The sequence below is a fragment of the Cyprinodon tularosa genome, unplaced genomic scaffold (genome assembly GCF_016077235.1).
Source record: "Cyprinodon tularosa strain WSP-4 unplaced genomic scaffold, ASM1607723v1 ctg656, whole genome shotgun sequence".
Taxonomy (NCBI): domain Eukaryota; kingdom Metazoa; phylum Chordata; class Actinopteri; order Cyprinodontiformes; family Cyprinodontidae; genus Cyprinodon; species Cyprinodon tularosa.
In genome coordinates this window covers 276,882-291,118 of record NW_024039403.1, presented here as the reverse complement: position 1 = coordinate 291,118, position 14,237 = coordinate 276,882, and the positions used below count along the sequence as shown (strand labels likewise).

The window sequence follows — 14,237 nt, the reverse complement described above, 5'->3', positions numbered from 1 at the left end:
GCTCTCTGCGCACTGTTCTTGAGCTAATCTGAAGGCCACATGAAGTTTGGAGGTCTGTAGTGATTGACTCTGCAGAAAGTTGGCGACCTCTTCGCACTATGCGCTTCAGCATCCGCTGACCCCGCTCCGTCAGTTTACGTGGCCTACCACTTCGTGGCTGAGTTGCTGTCGTTCCCAAACACTTCCATTTTCTTATAATACAGCTGACAGTTGACTGTGGAATATTTAGGAGCGAGGAAATTTCACGACTGGATTTGTTGCACAGGTGGCATCCTATCACAGTTCCACGCTGGAATTCACTGAGCTCCTGAGAGCGACCCATTCTTTCACAAATGTTTGTAAAAACAGTCTGCATGCCTAGGTGCTTGAATTTATACACCTGTGGCCATGGAAGTGATTGGAACACCTGATTCCAATAATTTGGATGGGTGAGCAAATACTTTTGGCAATATAGTGTATAAATATATAAATAAATATATATATATATATATATATGTATGTATAGTGTTCAGGTTAAGAAATACGACAATCATGATGAAAAATATTTCTTTAATTTAGTTTAAATATTTGAAACAATACATTCAAAATGACAAAAACTACAATGTGTTTGTTTCCTCATCAGAGGAGGAGTAACAATCAAGTCCCAGGATATGTCCACTCTTCTCCTTTGTGGTTTGTAAGTCAGATGCTGCTCCAAAGCTTGACTTGTCCTGAACAATATTTTGTTCTGATTTGACTACAGAGTCTTTTGTTGTCCCCTCGTTTTTTTCTGGCTTCCAGCTTTTCATTGCAACAGTTTGTGAGTTACTAAGGTTTGGAAGGCCAGATTGCAGCATCCAGGCGAGGTTTCGAGTTAGAGATGAATTGTGATGCAGAGTTGGTCCTCTGAATGCGGCTGCAGCCACCGCTAACCGTGTCTGATCAAAGGAGAGGGGCTGGTCCTGGACTGAACAGCCCCCCCCTGAGGTGTCTGAGGCAGTGCTGGTAGAAACAAGGCTTTGGATCCTGGTCTCTGAGAAGCTGCAGGCGGTCCCTGCTACCAAGGGTTTGATGTATCCAGGAGAAATTAATTTAGGGTCGCTCTCGCATTTGCTCTCCTGGCTCCCTTCATCACACGGCTCATCAAATCGAGGGTTTTTAACTATAAGAGAAAAAGGACCAACACAAGCATTATGCATAGACACATACTATTAATTATTACAACAGATTTCTATGAAACAAACACAACAATATTAAAAACAACCAACTAATGATGTTTATACCTTAATGTGGAGGTTTGTTTACAAAGAACACAAACATTGTTGCATTGTTCACTCACAAACATTTCCCACAGACATGTGGTCAGATTTTGCTCTATTTCTTTTATAGCACCATCAAACAGGACGAGCATCCATTTCTGTGTTAGTTCCTGCCATCTGTTAAACTGATCTGAGCCCAACGACAGTGTCAGCATCACTGGATCCACAAAGTTCGATCCCAGTTTGGCCAGTGCCACCACCTGCTCTAGGAAATGCAACTGGATGACGGTTCCCTTCAGTAGTACTATTGTCTGTCCTAGACAGAGTACTAGAATCTGCTGTCCCGCACTGGAGGACTGATCACACTCCAGTAAGTTCTTGGGTGAGAAAAACTGTCTCCACTGCACCTCTTCACCCTACATCACAACCATTTCCAGTCCCTGATTGGTTAAGAAACGGGGATTGACTGAAAAGTTTAGATTGCTGAATGCTGAACCTATTCTATTCGTATCACTTGAGATAAATCCTGCGGATCACTGAGCGTTTCTGATTGAATCATAAGGACACAGGTTAACCACTATCAATGTCTTTCATGGGGCCCAAAAGTCCTGGCAGCGTCCCGGTCCAAATGTATGTAAGTCAAGTAAAATGAGAGGAAACTATATATTGTATGTTTGCGTATTTCTAATATGATGATAATCTTCTATTTTCATTCTTTTATCTAAAATATTGATTAGAAAATATCTTTAACAACTTTAAGTTCTTGTATCTCAAACATTCTGGGAGTGAATCTACAGATATTAAGAAATGTATGTAGGGCTGCAACTAACGATTATTTTAAAAATCAATGAATCTGCCAATTATTTATTCGATTAATCGATGATTCGGACAAAAAATATTTTTTATATTAACCTCTTTATTCCAAAATAAACATTTTAGACAGAACAAACAAGCACACAAGTACAGGTTGCTCATTAACTGTACTGGTGCAATATGAGAAATAAATGTTTGTGTTAAAACTACGCAAACTTACATGAGAAATGTAGCTGTACATCCACAAAATATACGGAACTTTGTTATATAAAGTGCCAAAAAAGACATTTTTGTTTTTAAAAGCCCCTAAGGGGTTCAAACAATAGGTCCCCCATTTCAACAAATGAGGTTTTTTTAGACTAGAAGAGTTCTGCCTTTTAGGACAGGAAAGTATAGCAGTTAAAGTTGCTACTTGAGAAAATACTGAACCATAGAGATAAAAATAGCCCTGTGATTCAAATTATAAATTGTATTTGGAATAAAAATGAGAGAACTAGGGGTGGTAAAAAAAACACATCCTCCAAAGACAGATATTTACATGGGAATGTGGCAGATAATTAATTGACATATTACTGATCTTGCTGGATTTTATTTTGCTTTACTTCCATAAATTGCAGGATCTTCTTTACTTTATCTTTGCCAGAAGATTTAAACTTTAAAAGTCTTGCCCTCATAATTTGCAAGTTAATTTATTTATAAAGTAAATATAAACGCTGCTTAAGCTAATTCAAATGAAATTAAAAGTAAAATAAGTAGCCAACCTTATCACTGTCTGTAACCTACTAACACGGTAAGGAAAGCATCAGATGAGCTACCTGAGAAACTAACGTTACGTTTCCCCACTTTAAAACCAAACAAACATGGCCGCTCATCCTGCTGATCAGCTCTCTTCACTGCCATCGAAGGCTCCAACGTGTTTTCTTTTCAGGTGCTGCATCATAACAGTGGTGCTTCCGTGCCATGTTCATTTGTTTTTACAAAAGTTGCATGTTACGACTTTTTTCACTTTACAAAGCGCAGGCTGTCTGCGAATTGAGACGCTTGCGTTTGCGGTATCGGTCATTAGAACAGTTGACGTTACTGCCTTTTGAAAACGGCGCTAGCTCACTCTGCTGTATTTTTTTCTTCTTCCCGCATTTCAATCAAGTGGCAGTGATGACGGCGGCGGCGGATGACGCATTAATCGCGCGACACAACTAATCGATGATGAAATTCGTTGCCAACGCTTTTAAAAATCGATTTTTATCGATTCGTTGTTGCAGCCCTAGTGGTATGTAAAATACAGCTTGTTTTGACCTGCCAAATTAATCAATGTTTTCTTAACAACCAGCAGGACTGGCCGGTAAACAAGATTTCAGAAACCAAGAATGCCAACATGCAATACGGTGCCCAACTCAACACCAGCTTTAATTAAATGAGACTCCCTGCGCTTAATATGACGGTAAAGTTTAATCATGGACTGCACAGCAGTGATACAAAGCAGCTGAACACTTAAGTATTGGTATGTATGTGCAGAACAAGGGTGCATTTACCGTTAGGCAAAATTAGGCAACTGCGTAGGGGCCCCAAATTCCTGGTGGCCCCATAAAACACTTTTTTAAATGTATGGTTAATACAACTATTACTTATTTGTGCACATTATGTTTTTGATGAAATTCCTTTCGTTAAAATGCCATCAAAATGCTTATAATTTTAAGTGTGTCTCAGCCCCAAATTGGATCAGTCCATTTAGCTGTGCATGTGCAGAAAGGTCCAAAAAAGCAAGCAGCAAACCATTTGAAAACAAAAAGCAGGAATGTTGCCAACTTCGTGCTTTTGTCGCCATATTTCAGACTCTTCAGACCCCTCTAGAACTTTGATTTCAAAACAGCGCCAAATCTAGAGACTTTTTTCTGCTACTGGAGACTTTGGAGACAACATCTAAAAGCAGCGAACTCTGCTCTCCAGAGCGAGTAGATTGGTAACCCCGCCTCCTGCTCTCCTCTCACTTGTCTGCTGTCATGATTCATGCAGATATTATTTCATCCAAATGAAAAATGGAGAACAGATAAGCAGATCATTGCTTGTCTACAGTGAAAAGAAGGACTGGGTTATTTACTTTGGCCTTTTTGGAAACACAGGAAGGAGCAATCAGCTAAGTGAGCTTAGTGCTTGGAAAAAATCTTTCATTCCTTTAGAGACAGCATGAAAAGTCAGCTGAGTACAAAACATAGAGAGGAAAACAAGAAGAAAAGGGATAAGAAGAGAGGGACACAACCTAGAACAGATAATGGATGTCTATTCTATTAACATTTCTCTATCTGTAGAATGGGTCTGTTTGATGTGTTGTCTTCTCAATTCAGAGGACCCCCTGCCTGTCTTTGCCTAGGGCCCCACATTTCCTTAATCCACCTCTGGTGCAGAACAGGAACATTTAGACTCCTCCATATATTAATCTTTTTTTTTTCTTTTACTCTTAGCTAACTTTCTAAGGATGTACAGAGGCTATATTGTATTTTGTATGGTATCTATTGTATAGCATTGGAGCTCTTCCTAAATTTTATTCTTGAGGCTTAAAAATGTTAATTTTTACGATATGGCATTCCTTACAAAACAGTAATTAAGGGAAATCCCTTAATCCAGCCCAACCACTGACCCGCCTTTGGTGCATCTTCAGCCTCTCCTCTCCTTTTACTGTAAGCTCTGGGGGTCGACGGCTTGTGTTTGCATGTAGGATCTAGAGCTCGTAGCTTGCTAAGGAAGCTCTTGTACTCTTTCTCCAAAGCCTCGATTTGCAGCTGGAACTCGGCTATTTTCCTCTCTGGGTAATGAGAAAGCTCAGATTGCTAAGGATGGGACAGAAACAGAAGCGAGTAAATAACAGGAATGAGGATCCCTACTAAACATCAGGTCATCTTTCTTACCTGCAGGTAATACTCTATCTCATTCTTAATGCTGGGAATCCATTTTCTTACTGAGGAAGCTGAATTTAAAGTAGACTGTGAAAGGACATGGTGTGAATATTAATCGTTTAAAAAAGAAATCTGGGAATTTATCAGTTTAAGTGAAAATTTATTTGTTTCTTTACCAGTTTGGGACGATGCTCTTTCACGTCTTTTAGCCGTCCCTCTGTAAAGTAAAAAAAATCATTACTTGTTACGCTGCTATCTATGTTAAAATATAGATTTGCAACAATGCAACACTTCATTGGTGCCGACCACTGATCTCTAGTTATTCCCTGGATTGCTGATAGACCAAAAAAGTGAAGCCTCCGTCCGCCATGCTGGTACTCCCCGCTCCCACAGAGACACACAGTCAAAGTGCCTACATGTGCAGCACTTAGCTGCAAAAACAAGCAGTATTCTGGCTGTGGGAAGATGTTCCACAGGTAATCTCACAGTCAGTGGATGAACTAACCAAGAAAATCCACATATATACTATAGTATAGTTTGTAGTGTAACATTATTCTGCCTATCTTGGACTGACTGAAAGTTATTGATTAAATTAGTAAATGACATTGTGTGCTGAAATATAGGGTTAGGGTTAGGGTTAGAAAAAGGGTATTATTGTAGGGTTAAAAAAAATGCACGGAAATAAAAGCAACTGAAACATTTGACTCCTATACACATTAGATATATATATATATATATATATATATATATATATATATATATATATATATATATATATATATATATTTATTAGGGATGGGACGATTTATGAAAACCGTCTGAACCGTTCAGTTTGACTGTCTCGGCTCGGTTCTCGTGTGTTTCGTTCGGTTCATGCGCTGCTCCTTTCTCTCATAGGCGAAGCGTTTACACTCCAGAGCAGAAGGTGGCGGTACTGCGACCAAAGCCAACCACCAGGAGTAAACAAGACGAATAAGAAGCGAAGCAGCGTAGCCGGGTGTAGCAGAAAAAAATCAGTTGTTGTGGAGAATTGTGTGGGTATGGCGAGTGGGAAAGAACAGGAGTTGGAAGACGCGCCAGCAGCACTTTATAGGTCTGCTGTATGGGACCACTTTACATTTAGAGTGACCTACGATGACGGCGGAAAGAAAGTTGTGGATAAAAGTGCAACAGTGTGCAATACGTTTTGTTTATGCTAACAGCAACATGACCAATGTGTCATGCTAACCCCAAAATCCCTCATACCCCATCAGCGCTCCGCCCCGCTGCGCTCCAGACCGGCTGCTCAAAGCGAAGCCTACAGCCTCCGCTGTGGCTCCCGTCCGCCAGATGATTAAATTCAAAGCAGCAAAACATACGGAAATGATCCAGGGTTTTTGCGGATCATTTAAAATAATTACAATCCATTATTTTTTGGGGGATTTTTTCATTAATTTCATACATTTTTATGGGATTTCGGTGTAACAATCAACATATACCGAACCGAACCGAAAACCGTGACCACGAAACCGTGAATCGAACCGAACCGTGGATTTTGTGAACCGTTCTACCCCTAATATATATATATATATATATATATATATACAGGTGCTGGTCATAAAATTAGAATATCATGAAAAAGTAGATTGATTTCAGTAATTCCATTTAAAAAGTGAAACTTGTATATTATATTCATACATTACATACAAACTCATATATTTCAGATGTTTATTTTGTTTAATTTTGATGATTACAAATGACAACAAATGAAAATCTCAAATTCATCATATCAGAAAATTAGAATATTACTGAAGACCAATAAAAACAAAGGATTTATAGAAATGTTGGCCAACTGAAAAGTATGAACATGAAAAGTATGAACATGAAAAGTATGAGCATGTACAGCACTCAGTATTTAGTTGGGCCTCCTTTGGCCTGTATTACTGCAGCAATGCGGCGTGGCATGGAGTCGATCAGTCTGTGGCACTGCTCAGGTGTTATGATAGCCCAGGTTGCTCTAATAGTGGCTTTTAGCTCTTCTGAATTGTTGGGTCTGGTGTATTGCATCTTCTTCTTCACAATACCCCATAGATTTTCTATGGGGTTAAGGTCAGGAGAGTTTGCTGGCCAATTAAGAACAGGGATACCATGGTCCTTCAACCAGGTACTGGTAGCTTTGGCACTGTGTGCAGGTGCCAAGTCCTGTTGGAAAATGAAATCTGCATCTCCAAAAAGTTGGTCAGCTGCAGGAAGCATGAAGTGCTCTAAAACTTCCTGGTATGTGGCTGCGTTGACCCTGGACCTCAGAAAACACAATGGACCAACACCAGCAGATGACATGGCACCCCAAACCATCACTGACTGTGGAAACTTTACACTGGACTTCAAGCAACGTGGATGAAGTGCCTCTCTTCTTTTCCTCCAGACTCTGGGACCTTGATTTCCAAAGGAAATGCAAAATTTACTTTCATCAGAGAACATGACTTTGGACCACTCACCAGCAGTCCAGTCCTGTTTCTCTTTAGCCCAGGCAAGACGCTTCTGACGCTGTCTGTGGTTCAAGAGTGGCTTGACACAAGGAATGCGACAGCAGAAACCCATGTCTTTCATACGTCTGTGTGTGGTGGTTCTTGAAGCACTCACTCCAGCTGCAGTCCACTCTTTGTGAATCTCCCCCACATTTTTGAAGGGGTTTTGTTTCACAATCCTCTCCAGGGTGCGGTTATCTCTCTTGCTTGTACACTTTTTTCGACCACATCTTTTCCTTCCCTTCGCCTCTCTATTAATGTGCTTGGACACTGAGCTCTGTGAACAGCCAGCCTCTTTAGCGATGACCTTTTGTGTCTTGCCCTCCTTGTGCAAGGTGTCGATGGTCGTCTTTTGGACAACTGTCAAGTCAGCAGTCTTCCCCATGATTGTGTAGCCTATAGAACTAGACTGAAAGACCATTTAAAGGCTTTTGCAGGTGGTTTGAGTTAATTAGCTGATTAGAGTGTGGTACCAGGGGCCATCAATTTTGAACCTTTTCACAATATTCTAATTTTCTGATATGATGAATTTGAGATTTTCATTTGTTGTCATTTGTAATCATCAAAATTAAACAAAATAAACATCTGAAATATATGAGTTTGTATGTAATGTATGAATATAATATGCAAGTTTCACTTTTTAAATGGAATTACTGAAATCAATCTACTTTTTCATGATATTCTAATTTTATGACCAGCACCTGTATATATATATATATATATATATATATATATATATATATATATATATATACACACACACACACACGTCATTGAATACATGTCTGGTAATGCATGCAATCTATACACACACACACACACATATATATATTAGTGCTGTCAAAATTATCGCGTTATTATCGCGTTAACGCGAGGCCATTTTAACGGCGATAACTTTTTTAACGTTATGTGGTTTTATGGTACAATTTTCCAAGTACATCCCGCTGCAGCCTGTGGGAAGGCGGGGCTATTTCCCCCCCAGTCTATGCATTTCTCATAGGCTTCGAGAGCGGAGAGCTCCTCAAGGGAAAAAGACGCTCATACACTGGGTGACGCTAGTGCCTTTTCTTTAAGCCCCACCACCAACAAAAAAGTTGAGTGTCTGGTAACTAGTAGCAACCTGAAATACGCCGAGAAAACAGATTACTGAGGTGAAATGGAATCTGCTACGGCACTCTTGCTGTCTGTGTACGCCACAGGTCGGTATCGTGTGTGTGTGTGTGTGTGTGTGTGTGTGGGTGTTCTAATTTTTGTTAAGAGGCTGAAAAGTAACTTTCTAGAGCATAGACTACCTCCATCTAGTGATGTCGGTCTATTGATTTTGATGTATTGATTGAAAATTGTTCATTATTATCTTGGTTAAGTAACATCTAATGTTAACTGTACTACATTTTATAGCAGTAGGGTAAAATGCTTGTCTTTGTTCAAAAGACTGTATTAACTGTAAAGACTGTCTTTTACATCAGCCTGTTTTCAGGGCCTTTTTTTTGGCTACATATTTGTTATTTTTTGCTACATGCCTCCCCATCTTCTTGCCATATGTTTCTATGGCATAAATCAGTGTCTGTGACCTGTTTTCATTTTAAAAAAAGAACATTGGCACAAACCTACCCTGTATGTATTTTTTGTATGTCATCGAGAGTATTTAAATGATTTTCAATCAGAAAAAAAATTTGCGATTAAAATGCGATTAATCGCGAGTTAACTCAGGCATTGATGCGATTAATCGCGATTAAAAAAATTTAATCGATTGACAGCACTAATATATATATATATGTATATGTGTGTGTGTATAGATTGCATGCATTACCAGACATCTAAGTTGTAATTACCATAACAATGTAATAAATACATGTATTTTACTTGTACATCATCAATTTAGCACTTTTGGCTCATCTGTATTATTCTGCTCCATTAACACATTTTATTGTGATTGATTCGTATAGTATGTTATATTACATGATTTATAGACCTCATTGACTTCATAATGACTATGCAGTTTTATGAGTCTATTTTTTTTATTATAAATTAAAGTAATCTACTAATGCTATGAAACAGCCAGTGTGTGCCAAAGTGATGAATTTATCTTTATTTTAAAAGTCTTAAGTCCCCCTTAAAATGAGAACACCATCGTTGTTCGATGCTGTAGCGCACAGATTGTTTACTTTGAGAGCGGTCTAACTAGGGAGTACCAATATGGCGGCCGGTGGCTTCACTTCATCCTCATACTACCAACGGGCAATCAGCACTCCAGTGAATAAATACTGTAGAGATCGGTGATGCCGACAGCATTTAGCACCCGGGTGGCTAACAAGTAAAGCTAGCTGTAGGAAACCCTGAGGCTCTATCGATCAAAGGTCATTTAAAGTCTCCTTTTCCTCCAAAGACTCAGTATTTACCCTCTCTCTCCTTCTGGAGCCACAGTCTGTTCAGCCTCCCCTGCTGTTTCTCCTCGTTTCTGGCCATTGAAGCAGCTGGCTATGTTGACGTGCAGCTCATCCGAAACACGCTCACGTCACACGCATTGAGTGTCACGTGACGTATGCGACGTTTGCTTCTTAAAGGGGCCGTGTCTGTTAAGGCAACTGATTTTGAACAGATGGGAAAGGAGAAGCTACGACAATAATTAAAAAAGAAATAAAGAAAAAAATGACAGGATAGATGGAACATGGATAAACGTGGAAGAAATTATATACAGTGTGCAGAAATCTACTAATGCCAACCAGGGGCGGATTTAGGAAATTTGGGCCCTAGGCAAAGACAGGCAGGGGGCCCTCTGAATTGATAAGACAGCACACAAAACAGACCCATTCTACAGATAGAGAAATGTTAATAGAATAGACATCCATTATCTGTTCTAGGTTGTGTCCCTCTCTTCTTGTCCCTTTTCTTCTTGTTTTCCTCTCTATGTTTTGTACTCAGCTGACTTTTCATGCTGTCTCTAAAGGAATGAAAGATTTTTTCCAAACACTAAGCTCACTTAGCTGATTGCTCCTTCCTGTGTTTCCAAAAAGGCCAAAGTAAATAACCCAGTCCTTCTTTTCACTGTAGACAAGCCATGATCTGCTTATCTGTTCTCCATTTTTCATTTGGATGAAATAATAGCTGCATGAATCATGACAGCAGACAAGATGGAGGAGAGCAGCAGGCGGGGTTACCAATCTACTCGCTCTGGAGAGCAGAGTTCGCAGCTTTTAGATGTTGTCTCCAAAGTTTCCAGTACCAGAAAAAAGTCTCTAGATTTGGCGCTAGGAGCTTTTTTTAAATCAAAGTTCTAGAGGGGTCTGAAAAGTCGCTAAATATAGCGACTAAAGCGCTAAGTTGGAAACACTGCTCTTTGCATCGTTTGTTTTCAAATGGTTTGCTGCTGTCTGTTTGGACCTTTCTGAACATGTGCAGCAAATGGACTGATCCAATATGGTGGACACTGAAGGGGGGGGGGGGGGGGGGCTGAGACACACTTAATATTATAGTATTATAAACGTTCTTTTTTTAGCAAAAGAATTTTATACAAAAGTAATGTGCATAAATAAGGAATAGTTGTATTAACCATACATGTGAACAGAGTTTTATAGGGCCCCCAGGGACTTGGGGCCGTAGACACATGCCGTGTATTGCCTAATGGTAAATTCCCCCACTGATGCCAAGAATAAGATTCAAACAAAAAACAAGACAAATAGGAAGGGAGTGGAATGCATCTGGAAGGATTAATAGGAAACAGAGGAGAGGGGATAAAGGAAATACGACTGTTATAAATTATCTTAGAAATATAGGATTATATAATAAGATTACAAAATCTGTATGTATCTGTCATAGTTGTCCCTTCTATCTATTAGATGTATCTGTATGATGTAAATGTTTCCTTGTATTTTCATTAAAACATTTTCTGTTATCTTTAAATATATTTCAACATTTTAGTGAGCATATTCATTCAATGTAGGTCTGAATTGCCATAATATTGCCATAACAAGGCACTTTTGTAGGTTCCCTTTGTATTTTTTTTAAATCAAAACCTTATTTAGAAATTTAAATCTACTTTGAACCCTGCGCAGTGATAACAGGGGGGGGGGGGGGGGGGGTTAAAGAAAAAATGGCTTATTTAGATTTCTATTTTTTTGCAGTGTAAAATCCAACTAAAACTAATAACAGTTTTCATCCTGAAACTAAGAATAAATCTAAGATTGATGTCTAAAACAACCCTGCCTCTGACCAACGTCGGTAGGCAATGTGGCTGAAGTGTCTTGCCCAAGGTCACGATGACACTGAAAGCCGGAGACGGGGCTTGAACCGCCAACCCTTCGATTTCAGGGCGAACTCCTATATCTGACTCTGCAGGGTTTAAAAACAAGGGAAAAAATTAAAAAGCTACCAATAAGCTACTCTACAGCCAGTTCTAAGTACGTTTATAACAGAGCACTTGACAACTTCTCGTTACATCACCATTACTGTGATGTAATGGTGTCCATAGCGTCCATAATACACTACTGTTTATGCTCTAAAAACATTCTAAATGACTTCGTTTCGAGTAAATTCTGGATGCTACCCACTCAGGACACTTGGAATACATTGGACGAGCAGTATGGAGGAATATTGACACGTTTTTTGTGGACTTTTATGGACTTTTCTGTCTCGGGCGCAATAGACCTCCATTATTTGAATGTCAGCAGACAGCAAGAAGCCTCCCAGATCTCCAGATGCATTTGAGATATCAAAAAAGTACTCCAGAGTGTTGTTCAGCATGGGGGTGAGTAGAAAATGAAGGCTAATCATGTTTTGGGTGTACTATTCCTTTAATGCATAACGGACTTCTTCACTCAGGGTTAGTGGATGTTTTTGCATAGCTATGGTGCATACAGCTCCCTGCGATGATCTGACAGACAGGTGATAACAGAAGGGTGGGGGGATCCGGTCAGTGGGACTTTAACTGGCTGACTCTGGGGGGCCTATACACAAAAGTGGTCTTTGCATGTTTAACAGAAACATGAGAATGTTAACACTTCTCTGTCTTTCTAATATCATCGTGTGAAATCTGCAAATCACTGCAAATCTCAGAGCAGTTCGAAGATTTGGAAAGATTTCTCAGAGGTCGCGTTCATGGACAAGGTTCAGCAGCTCGTTAGCAGTCATGCAGTTTAATGGAAAATCAGACAAATTCCTTTGCTCCTGTAGAAGCTCCGCCATCCATGTTGTTCTGTGAGATCTTGATCTGAATGATATGGAAAATTGTGAACACCTTAAATTTGTCTACCGCATTTACCAGTGAATGACAGACACTGCAGCATCAACAACATTAAAAAAAATCCCTTTTCATCTTACTGTGAAAAGCTAGCAGTGTTGTGTGTTAACTAAAGGCTGTTATTAGGTCAGTAGATGCCTTACGTATGTTTCCAGCCTGTCAGTCCAGAATTTATTAATGTACTTGTATTTTTTTTAGAAAACAACCTGCAACAAAAGCAGAAAATGTTGTTTTACTGAATACACTGACCAGCATCTTAACATTTTTTTTCGTCACTAACTAAAATCTTCCTAAAATATTGGTGTTAACCACTTATTCCGTTACGCTTGTTATTAGGAAAAATAAAGTCAGGTGTTACCTGACTTGGTCCTCATCAAACCAGCAGAGTGTGAATTAGTCAGAACTGAAGGCCTGTCAGCAGCGTCTGTAGGCAGGGGCTCATCTTCAGCAGCAGGACTTGGTGGAAAATTCAGCTTTAGGCATTTTTCTAGAATAGCAAAAATCTTTGCGTCGGATTACACATTGTTTAGAATTTAAAGCGTTGGAAATGAAATATCTCCTTCCCTCTCACAAACACCAACCTAAAGATTCCTGCAGGGAAGATAAAGTTGCCCGATTCGTCTTCAGGATCAGACAGTGTAGACAACCAACTCTGAGACCTTTGCTGAGGATAGCTGTTAAGCAGCAGATGAAGACGTGAATGGCTCTTTATCTTGGACCATAGCAGGGAGTCCTTCAAAAATATTTAGGAAGTAATCTTGAATTTCCATCGAAATACAAAGCAGAAAAGCTAATGCAATCTTAAACTTTTCCATCATTCTGCTTCATTCTATCTCTATTCTCCCACTCTGCAGAATCAGTTAGTTCAATCTCTAACGTTCTGCTCTCTCTGCTTTTTCTCATAGTAGCTTCATCTGGTCTGTTCCTGTTTGGCTGTGACTCCATCCTGGAGAGAAATATCAGCTGTGCTGCTGCCATCAACACCTTTGTTTATAGATGTTGGAGATCTGCCTGTTTTTCAGTGTAGTCCTGTTTCTCTGACTGTGACTAACTGGATGTGCTCTCTCATCCTCTAACATAGGAGCTGGCTCGGAGCTCGTCTGCCTAATTATGGGAGTTTAACAAAGATGGCGCAGGCACCATGCAGTCGACCAATGGGGAAGTGATCATCAGTCCGAACGGTAACTTGATTGAGTTCACTGTAAACTCTCTGCTCTATACAGCGACAGAGAGATTTAGGGATTAGGATGGACATTTGGACACAGTAAGCTCGTATGAGCTATGAGACAGCAACTTTTAAATAGAGCATGCACAAGGAGAAATGGGCTTGTGCATGTTCTGGCACGTGCATTTTTTTTTTTTTTTTTTATCGAGAAAATCCTCCACAATGCCTTTAAAGTAATGAAGTGAGTGTGGTTTTTAAACTTAAGACTTACATTTAATAACCACACTCTGCAAGAGAGGACCAACTGACCACATCTGTTCTCTTTTAGACTTGTGCTTCACCACCACATACCCCAGTCGGCCTCGGCAGATGGCCGCTCACACTGAG

General features: G+C 39.7%; 1 protein-coding gene across 1 annotated transcript; it reads right to left on the bottom strand.

Annotated features, from left to right (window-relative positions):
* Nucleotides 1–532: 532 nt before the first annotated feature.
* On the bottom strand, nucleotides 533–9,984 carry si:dkey-86e18.1 (uncharacterized protein LOC557342 homolog). Its single transcript, XM_038309080.1, has 5 exons — nucleotides 9,849–9,984; nucleotides 5,119–5,159; nucleotides 4,955–5,029; nucleotides 4,687–4,876; nucleotides 533–1,141 (listed from the first exon to the last, which is right to left on the bottom strand). The coding sequence occupies exons 1-5, from the start codon at nucleotides 9,913–9,915 to the stop codon at nucleotides 597–599; spliced, it is 918 nt and encodes a 305-aa protein (XP_038165008.1). The 5' UTR covers nucleotides 9,916–9,984; the 3' UTR covers nucleotides 533–596.
* Nucleotides 9,985–14,237: the final 4,253 nt, after the last annotated feature.

Coding starts and splice junctions, on each gene's coding strand:
- si:dkey-86e18.1 (XM_038309080.1), bottom strand. CDS start 9,915: ATGGCCAGAAACGAGGAGAAACAGCAGGGGAGGCTGAACAGACTGTGG. Junction 5,160..9,848: donor GCTCCAGAAGGAGAGAGAGG/GTAAATACTGAG, acceptor TTTACTTTACAG/AGGGACGGCTAAAAGACGTG. Junction 4,877..4,954: donor AGATAGAGTATTACCTGCAG/GTAAGAAAGATG, acceptor TCCCATCCTTAG/CAATCTGAGCTTTCTCATTA.